The sequence below is a fragment of the Octodon degus genome, unplaced genomic scaffold (genome assembly GCF_000260255.1).
Source record: "Octodon degus isolate 3935 unplaced genomic scaffold, OctDeg1.0 scaffold00048, whole genome shotgun sequence".
NCBI lineage: Eukaryota > Metazoa > Chordata > Mammalia > Rodentia > Octodontidae > Octodon > Octodon degus.
In genome coordinates this window covers 907,199-917,228 of record NW_004524624.1, presented here as the reverse complement: position 1 = coordinate 917,228, position 10,030 = coordinate 907,199, and the positions used below count along the sequence as shown (strand labels likewise).

General features: G+C 47.0%; 1 protein-coding gene across 1 annotated transcript in view; it reads right to left on the bottom strand.

Moving 5' to 3' along the window:
• The window catches only part of Mcc (mutated in colorectal cancers), a 592,098-nt gene that overhangs the window by 25,073 nt on the left and 556,995 nt on the right, over nucleotides 1-10,030 (bottom strand). The window contains exons 17-18 of the mRNA XM_023716377.1: nucleotides 9,176-9,410; nucleotides 3,503-3,709 (exon numbers count right to left, since the gene is read on the bottom strand). Coding sequence (XP_023572145.1) covers nucleotides 3,503-3,709; nucleotides 9,176-9,410 — 442 coding nt within the window. The remainder of the gene's footprint in view (nucleotides 1-3,502; nucleotides 3,710-9,175; nucleotides 9,411-10,030) is intronic.

The following is a 10,030-nucleotide window of genomic DNA, read 5'->3' as shown; positions in this document are numbered from 1 at the left end:
ACTTCTCAGTCACCAGAGAAAATGGGGAACCAGGACTCAAAACCAGGCTGCCTGGTTCTTCTATAGGGAAATTCACAGGAATGTCCTGTTGCCCCATCTTACTCCCCAAGAAAGCACATTTTCTCTACATCTGAGAGCTTTCTTGGGTTCTGTGTAACTGAGAAAACTGAGAGGAGGAGGAGGCAAATGGATGTGTACCTCCACCCCATACATCGGAACCTTGGCACGCTACCATTTCCTATGCCCCAGAATAAAAATCTATGATCTGCTGCAGAAGACACACAAACAGAAAATCCTATCATGGTTGGATGAACCCAGTGCTACAAGCCTCAGTGACAGGAGTCACAGTCTTCCTCAGCCCACTCTCATAAGAAATGTCACCTTCCCAGGCAGTCCTGACAGCACAGGGTGGATGCTGAGACTCTGTGCTCTCTGCCCAGGCTCCACCCTGCACTGCCCTCCTGCTCTCCATCTAGGCGTCCTCACAGACCCCACACCACCCACAAAGCTGGTGGGGATTCTGCCACTCTGTCCCTTCTCACATGTCAACTGCACTGATGTGGACATGGCCTAAGACCCACAGCAGTTGGACCTGCTGCGTCTCCCACATGGGGCCTCCTGCTGAACATGCACAATGATGTCTTTGCATACAGTTTGACAACTGCAAAAACCTAGTGAAACTTAGGCAGGATTGAGGACCAGCTGTGTTGGCAGGAGAAAAGCTTTTAAGGCAAGCAGAAATACTCACCCATGTTCTAGAGTCATAGGGTCCCTTCACCTGTTCATATATGGCTCACAGGCCAAGAACGATTTTTCTGTTTTAACAAGTCAAAAGAGGAATATTTTCTAACTGGTAAAAACTGCATGAAATTCAAACTTCAGTGTCCCATCAATAAGTTGTTCAAAGACAGCCACCCCCATGGGCTGCCCTGTGGTCTCTGGTTTGCACCACACAGCTACCTGGGCAGAAGCAAGGGGATGCAGCAGCTTGGACAGCCTGCAAATCCTACAATATCTACTTTGGTCTGCTCCAGAAGTTTGCTGATCCCTGCTCTAGATCATCTGCCCCATGTCTAACAATAACAATCACAGTAACAAAAAACCACCGGGCCAGGGTGGTCATGCAAGCCTGTAATCTCAGCACTTCAGAGGCTGAGACAGGAGGATCTCTGTGAGTTCAAGTCAGCATGTGCTGACTAGTGAGTTCAAGACCAGCCCGAACTACACAGCGAGTTTGTCTTAAACAAACAACACACACAAAACCTAACAAATAGCTAGGATCTTATTGAAACAGTAAACAGATCGAATATTTGAAAGACATGAAAATCAGCTTATTCTAATTTAATTTCATAACTTAAACAGCAGGATGTACTTTTTTTTTTTTTTGGCTGGACTGGGGATTGAATTCAGGCCCTTGCACTTGCCAGGGAAGCGCTTATTCTACTAAGCCATCTCCTCGGCACCAGCAGTAGGTACTTTTAAAAAGCTTTTTACTGTAATGTTAAAAAATCACCTAGGCTGGGGAGATGGCTCAGTACAATAAGCACTTCCTGGCAAGTGCAAGGGCCTGAGTTCAATCCCTGGTTCCGAAAAGGTAAAAAAAAAAAAAAAAAAAATCATCTGGCCTTTTCTGTCAGGTAAGTTTCTGTACTTTGAAGCCAATGCATAAAACAGTGCTTCCCTCAGTCTAATAAACACCAAGAATTGGGAGAAAATGTTCAATTCTGGGGCCTCTGGCAAGAACCTGGCAGGCCATTTCCACCACACCCAAAGAACACACACAGAGACACTAGTGCTCTGCCTTGCAGGCTCTGTGGCAAACTGACTAGTAACAAACTCCAAAGGCGGTAGATGCTTCGAAAGTGTTTCTATAGAAGGGAAAATGCCTTCTTTCTGAGCTCCAACCCCACCATATGATACAGCCCCAGGAGGGCTGCTGTCCCCACCCCAGGTGATTCCCAGGCACTGGTATACTGGCCATAGTCACTTCCAAAGCCAAACTGTATCACATTTGCTCCCTGATGACAACCCTTTGTGACTCCTTGCTGACCCCTCTAGGCAGTGTGTGGTACTCTCCTGCCCTTGGGTCTTGGCATGAGCTATCCCTTTAGCTCATGCTAGTGTGCCTCCTCTGCCCCAGGCCTCTATTCCACCTTCAATAGGCTGGCTCCCTTCTCCTCTGGGTCAGCTTACAAGCCTATTTCTTCCAGAAAACCTGTCCTGAATCTCTAATCAGGACTCTGTGTTTGGTCTGGAACCCACCATGACACTACAAGTGGATCCTGATGCTTGGGACACTCCATCACTGTGTTGTGATCGTGTCTGCCATACCTCCCATGTAGAAAGTCAATTCAGAGGACAGTCTTTGTCTCCCGTAGAGCGGTGGGTCCTGGCTTGCTGTGAGTGCCAGCACACTCAACTGAACAGGTACACGGAAGACAGTGGCCCTTGGACAGCTGGCTGCCTGGGAGCAATGGCTTCATCCTTCCCAGGCACCTCAGGAGGACAGAGGTGGGAAAGATGTAGCTGCACCCATTTGTGAAGATTGCTTCAGAATTCTTAGCTATTTAGAGAACAACAGTTCCCAGCACACAACACCAGCACTGATCCTTCTTTCCCTTGCACACAGCTCTCCTGGACACTTCCCTGTACATGGGCCTCAAGCAGCCATGTAGGAGGCCAGCAATCCAGCACACGCCCACAAGTTCTCAATCTGAAACTTAGTGAGGTCAGGAGAAGCTGGCACTACATGGAGGAGAAAATATGGATACACAATACATAGTAACCCAGGATGAAGGGTGTAATTCTTCAGAGTTCAGAGCTTTCTGTCTTCTAATACGGTATTTGGAAGAGAAAGATAAAATGACAGAATAAGCTTGGATTCTAGAAAAAAGACCTAGGAGTTGATGGGACCCTGAATTTGTTAAATGATGTCAGCCACCCACTGGGCAAGGACATCTGCTTGGTAATCCGAGCCTGCCTCGCTCTGCAGCCTTCAGCTGCCCCTGCTGACAGCTCTGAGGCTGAAAGCCAGCAGGAGAGCAGCAGCAGAGCAGGCAGGGGAAGCGAGCCTGAGAGCCCAGCGGGAGGTGGGCGCAAGCCCGAGGAGCTGCATTCTTAAAAGCTGGGAGGCCTGCACCTCTCTGGGGTCTCATTTTCCTCCTGTAGACAGATGTAAATATTCCTTTCTTGAGGACTTAAATATTCTTCTCTCATAGATGGGTGGCTTAAGCGAGACAGATAAAAAAAAATCAAAGTACCAAGAAACCAACACTGGGTGAAAGGAGTAGATCAGAAGAGGTGACCGGTGCAGTGAACAACTACACAGATGACTGGTGCTGGGGAAAATTTTACGTATTGTGTAAAGTAAGATTTGGTTTCTTTACACTCAAGTACCACATTAGATATCTAGGAATGACCTATGCAGATAAGGAAACTGAGGCAGCGAAGTGGTGTGGTGTGGTCAGTGGTAAGTGTGGCTTTCCATGCTGCCCTGCCCTACCTTTCCAGGTTTGTCTTTGCTGCCACTGCTGGTGGAGCTCAGGGATCGCATCTGCTGCTCCTTCTGCTCCTCCACCTCGGACTTGAGATGCTCAATGTGCACTAGGTAGGCCTGTTCCTGCGCCTCCCGCGTGCTCAGCTTCAGCTCCAGGGCCTTCTTCTCTTTCTCCAGGAGGTACAGCTGCGCCTTCAGCTCTGCCATCTCCTCCTGCAAGGCAAAATGCACACAGCGCATGAGCACCACAGTGGGCCGGCACAGCTGGGCCATGTCCTGGGGGGTGGAGGGACCACAGATGGTCTTGGATACACTCTATGGTCCAGGGACAAGGCATCACTCTAAAGTCAGGAATAACAGTGAGGAGATGGTAGCTGCCCCCACACATATGAAACACAGATGTGTGTACAAATCAATGTGCTTTTTTTCTCTCAGAATAGAACTGAGATCAATGGGTAGAATTCACAGACAATCAGTTTGGTCTGGTTTAAACAAAGCCTTTCTAACAATTGTTAGGACCACAAGTGGGTACATCTGTCTTGCTGGACACTTGACCTCTGGCAGGTAGAGGCTGAGTTGTATCACCCCAGGGTTGTAAAGGACCCTCCGAGCACAGAGGTCTGGATCTAACTTGGTCCCTACCAGTTTCCCTTCAATTTCTACACCTCCAAGTGACGTTTTTCTCATTAGTGCATATTAATCATACAGAATAATGGGTTTACTTTTGGTGTATTCCACATACATGGACATAACATATTTTGCTGTGTAACCTCGTTAACGTCTTCATCTGGCCCCTTTCCTTCCTTTCCTCTTAGTCTCACTCTACTATCATGTCATCTTTTTCCTCATAGAGTCCATAAAAGAGAGACGACGTGATTCTTGTCTCAGTCTGGCTTCTTTTGCTTAACATGCTGATATGCAATTCCACCTATTTCCCTGTAAACAATGAGGTTTCACTTCTCTTCCTTACTAACACTCCCAAGTGTAAGTATGTGGATACTGTGTGGAACTGAGTTACAATAAACACAGGCACACCATTCTTTCCATACTACTCTGGTTTGGATTCCTTTGGGTATGTACCAAGGGACAGTGTGCCAGTTAACCTTAACTGTCTTGACTAAGCTGAGAGACACTTGGAAAGATGATTGGACTAAGGGGTACTGTACTCACCAATGGCCTCATCTGCTCCTGTTCCCAGGAGAATGTGCTGTAGGAGGGCAGGCCCAGTCAGAGGGCACTAGGGGGAGCCTGTGGAATAGCAATCCCACTAGCACTCCTCCCTTGTGCTCTGTTCATGGCTGCCATGAAACGAGCGGCTCTATTCCACCATACCTTTCTGTTATTATGTTCCTACCCTGGGGCAGGTGACCATGGACAGAAACCTCTAAAATCATGTGCCATTAACCCTCTCCTCCATACATGGTGGGTAGCAGCAATTCTGTCCTCCCCTAGTGATGAAAAGCTAACACAGGTAGTATAGCTGAATAATGATAGTTCTATTTTGAGGTCTTTTTTTTTTTTTTTTTTTAAGGAAACACCATACTGATTTCCACAGTGGCTGTACTAATGTGCACTCCCATTAGTACACTGGGAATGCACATTAGTACAGTGTAAAAGCATTCCTATTCTCCAGCACCCTCACCAGCAGTGTTTTTTGTATTATTGATGACAGTCATTGTTACTGGCATGAGATAGAATCTCAAGATGGTTTTGATCTATAGCTCCCTGATGGCTAAGGTACACTGAACACTTTTCTCATTCTACATAATTATTGGCCATATGTGGAGATATAGCTGACTTGACCATTTATTGGCTTACTTTTCTGTGTTAATTTTTTTTTTTTTTGAGTTCTTTATATATACTAGATGTTATTTTTCTGTCAGAAGACTATCTGGCAAAGATTTTCCCCATTCTGTAGGCTATCTCTTCACTCTGTTAAATGTTTCTTTTGCTGTGCTGGGGCTTTTTAAAAAGATGCAGTCTCCTTTGTTGGTTCTTGCTGTTATTTCCTAAGCTTTTAGAGTTCTATTTGGGAAGTCACTACCTGTGCCTATATCGTGAAATGTTTCTCTGATGTTTTCTTCTAGCAATTCCAAAGTTCAGATCTTACATTTAGTTCCTTGATCCATTTTCATTGACGTTTATACAAGGTGAGTAACCAGGATCTGGTTTTATCTATTTATGGATACCTTTCCTAAAACAATCTGTCACAGAGATGGCGACATATGTTTCTGTCACCTTTGTCAAGACTCAGATAGCTGTAGCTGCATCCAAGGCACCTTTGAAACAACCCTGATGGCACCCTTATCTCCCTGCAGCTGACCCAGGTAGGCTGGCCATACCTACTGCAATAGCATCCTCTAGCTCTTGTTCATTTGTGAGGGCCCAAGTGAAGTCAATAACAACATAGTCCTCATAGGAGACTTCATCAGACAACTTCGAGGAAGGGGATAAAACCTGTGGCTCTGTGCGTGCCCTGCATGCTATCTATCACTGAGCCATTTTCCCAGCTAGGTAACTTCTAAAAGTAACTGAAAGGACTCAAATGTATATTTTCTGGGGAGAATAAGAAGTGAGCCTAAAATGGTACAACACAATCAGGGGCACACAAGTCACAGAACAGTGCAACCAACGACCTTTGTTGAGCATGTATCACTATATTAACAGTTCATAAGAAGTAACTCATTTAATTCTTATGAGCTAAGGTAGGCATTATGAGTATTTTCGCTTGTGAACTGGACACTGAGTATGCAGAGGGAAATCTACCTTCCAAGGCTGCTGGGTAGGTTGTGGAGCCGAAGTGACCCCAGGCTATCTAGTCTAAGGTTCAGATTCGTAACCACTCAGCCCTTCTCCAGATGGGCCTGTGCAGGAGGGTGACTGCCAGGCTGACCTCCCAGGAAGGTCTTCGATCTCCTACTTACAAGGACTCTGCAGAAAGCTTAGTCATCACCTTAAGATGGATTCATCAAAGTCCCTGGTTCTGGCTATTTATGAGGATAATGATTATGAGGATAATAATAAGGCCTGGTCTGCTCTCCTGGTAAAATCTTTATTCCCTCCAATGTGGGCAACAGCTGGAGGCACCAATCAGGCTTGTCCACCTCTGCACTAGAGGACATTAGTCACTGTGCTAGGGCACTACTCAGAAGAACAAAGCAACTACTTTTCCCCTAAAGAGCAGATATAAAAACCAGGATGAAAGATGTTTTCATACCAAGAGGCTTTCTCACCTTTGGCCATCAGACACAGGATTCTAAAGGTTCTGGCACCACTACATGCTGAGCTTATGTGGCCACTCACTCCCAGAAGGAAAATAAATGCAAGTTAGGAAGGAAAGGTAAACCCATGGGTGCCAGAAACGGAAAGACAAGTCTGCCAGAGGAGACTGGCAAAGTGACGTAGAAGGGGGCAGAGACAAGCGTCGTCTGTAGACCTTGTGATCTCAGTTCTTGTCTGTCCACTGGCAGTGCTGTGGCATCTATGAAATAGAGTGCTACGCTGAAATCCCTCAGGGTATGCTGCCTAGAATAAGAGAACAGAAAATACCCTTTCTGGTGATGTCTAAGGGAATTTGCCATATTGAAGGCTCTGAGCCAGAAAGACTGAAAAATCCCTTTTGAAGAATCAAAACCTTGTATCACATGTCTATGTGATGGAGGCATTCTAACAGAAGAATGTACCAAAAACTGGTAATAGACCTCTGAAATCCACAGGTTTACTCAAGATCTTAGTACCATGCTACTCTGTAAAGACACCTATAACAAGGACCCATGGAAACAGTTTCCACTGGAGAGGACCCTGTACACACATTCTCCAGCCCCAACAGGGGATGAAAGTGAACCAAGGCTTCTAGGAGCAGAAGTAACACAATGTGGAAAACTAAAAGGCAAATATTTCGAACAGTTACAGGGATAAGGGAATTAGAGCCCTAGGGAAGGACAGGAAATTCAACAAAGAGTAGATTCTGAGAGGGGACCAAGGAGGTCATCTAGAAATGCAAAGATGCTTAGCAAAAATCAAGTACCCAAAATAGAAAACCTAGAAACTTGACTTTCTCAGTAGTTAGATCGCAGAACAAAGTGGTAAAGGCCAACAGGACCTGCTGGACAATGGGCTGGTTCTAGTGAGCCCACATCAGTGAGTACACTGGGGGAGAGGAGAAGGCCTGGGTGTTGCGACTCTGCAGTCTCCAAGAAGACAATACACCAGACTCAGGCAATGGCTGCCTTGGATCCTGAGAACCAGCTCGGGTGCTCTTTCCCTTCCACCTACTCATAGTTTTTACTGTTTCAGAACATTTCTAAAATGAGTGCACAGTTAATTTTCAAACGACAGAAGGAACACAGTGCTTTTATTCAGTAAAAAGTGCCTTTCCTGGTCAAAATAACACAGAATTTGTCACCTGACAGACTGGTCAGTACATAGCAAGGAAATCCTTAGTCTTTGGCCAAAAGAAACATGGTATTTACAATAAAGGAAGAGCAACCTCATGCCTCCTGCCACTGGGCACATGGGTCCCCCAGTGGGGTCCTGACTGGGGAGAAATTCACTGCAATTGTAGACCCAGGCTACACTTATGGGCAGCTGCAGCAATCAGCTGGTGGTGTGAGATTCTCTAGGGAGGAGGGGTATGAGCTGAGCGAGTAGATGGAGATAAGCAAGCTTGGAAACAGGGATCAGAGAGAGATTCTCACCTGTGCTACCACTGCCCAGAGAGTTCCCAGGCTTCACCCAGACCCAAGTTACAGCAGCCAAGGACTCCAGTCACCTGTGCGCATCAGGACGACTGCTGAGGACAGCCCTGACCCCTCCACAGAGGCCAGGTTGCAGATCTGGGTATCTCTTTATCTTTCTGAGGACAGTACTGGATGTAGTGGTGGAGAAACAGGATGAGCTGCTAACTTGGCAGCACTGCAACCCTGGCTGCATCCGTGGAGACCAGGACACGATGGACTTCAGGACCGTGCACAGGTCAGGGAAGCTTAGAAAGCAGGTCTGGAAACACGGCCCCTAGCTCCCAACTCAAACCCATCAACAGCGCCATCCAGGCACCACACTGGAATCTGCAGAAGCAGCCTCAAACAGGCTCCCTCCTATGGTATAGGTGTGCTGAGATGTACAGTGCACTGGACTGAAAGGATAAACCTAACTGCTTGCCAAGGAGGAGCATCACCTTTTCGAGAGAGCTCCATCTACTCCAGGAATGCTGGCAAACAACACAGGTGGTGGGTGAGCAGTCCAAGACCCGATAAGGACCACTGGCTAGAGCAGCCCAGCAGCCTTCACTGGAGTAAGTAAGCACCAGGGTATTAGGACTTGAGGGCTTTCAGCCGAATTCAGTGGGCAGCTGCATACTGGTCTCCCCTTGAATATCAGTATTAGTGATCAAACTATTTCCCAGCGTTCAGAGATGAGGCATCCTTGGATAGACACAGGCTTATTCTATCTTGCAGGAGTCTGGCTTGGCTTCTCTTGGAGACCAGATGCTGGACCACTGGGCTGAGCACTTGGAGGCATCCTCCTTCCCCTCCAGGGATGTCCAGCCAAAAGGACTCCCAGACAAGCTGAAACCATCACTGCCCACAGTGAGGCTCCACCTCTCCTGCATGCCACGTTCTCATCTACCAGCCCTGCACTCAGGCCTGCCAGGTCTCCCGCTGAACCCCTCAAACACACCTTCATGGCCATCAGCTCCTGCATCAGCACGGCATTCTCCAGGTCCAGCCTCTGGCTGTCCCCCCGGGGCTTGACATCGTAGCTGAGTGGGTCTATGTGGATGCTTTCCAGCTCCAGCATGGTGAGCTTGACTGCTGCCCTGTCGTTCTTGAGCTGCTGGATATAATCCTTCAGCCTTTGCTCATCTTCTTTAGTGAACTCGGTATCACAACTGCTGGCTGTGGAGCTGGTTGTGCTTAGAAGAAAGAAAACCACCATGTTTTCAAGTGATCACTAATCTTTTCTCCTCATCCCATCCCCCTAATATTACTTAGAGGGCAACAACATCAACAACAAAAATCAATAGAAAAACAGGTGGTATAACTTTTGGGAAAGAAAAAAGTATGAACAATAATAAAACACTTCTACATCAGAGACAACTGTTGTATGCTCTACAAATAAATTCCACAGAAGTAATTCCACAGAAGAACAAAGACACACATACATAAAACTTTTTACTACAGTACAATCTAGAGTAAGGCTGAGTGTACTATAGCATGGATCAAAAAAGGAGAGAAATTACGTGGACATTAAAGTGCTAACTCTGGAGATGACTGAGGATGGCAGGGTCCTGAACAGACCCAGAGTACAGGCCCAGCGAGTGAGTGAGATGACCGAGGACGGTGGGATCCTGAACAGACCCGGAGTGCAGGCCTGGCAAGTGAGTGAGACGACCTGGGCTGCGGGATTCTGAACAGACCCAAAGCGCAGGCCCAGCGAGTGAGTGAGACGACCCGGGCTGTGGATCCTCATTTGACCCAAGCTTCAGGCCCAGCACAGAACCCTTCAGCAGAACTGCCTGCAAAGAGGCTAGAG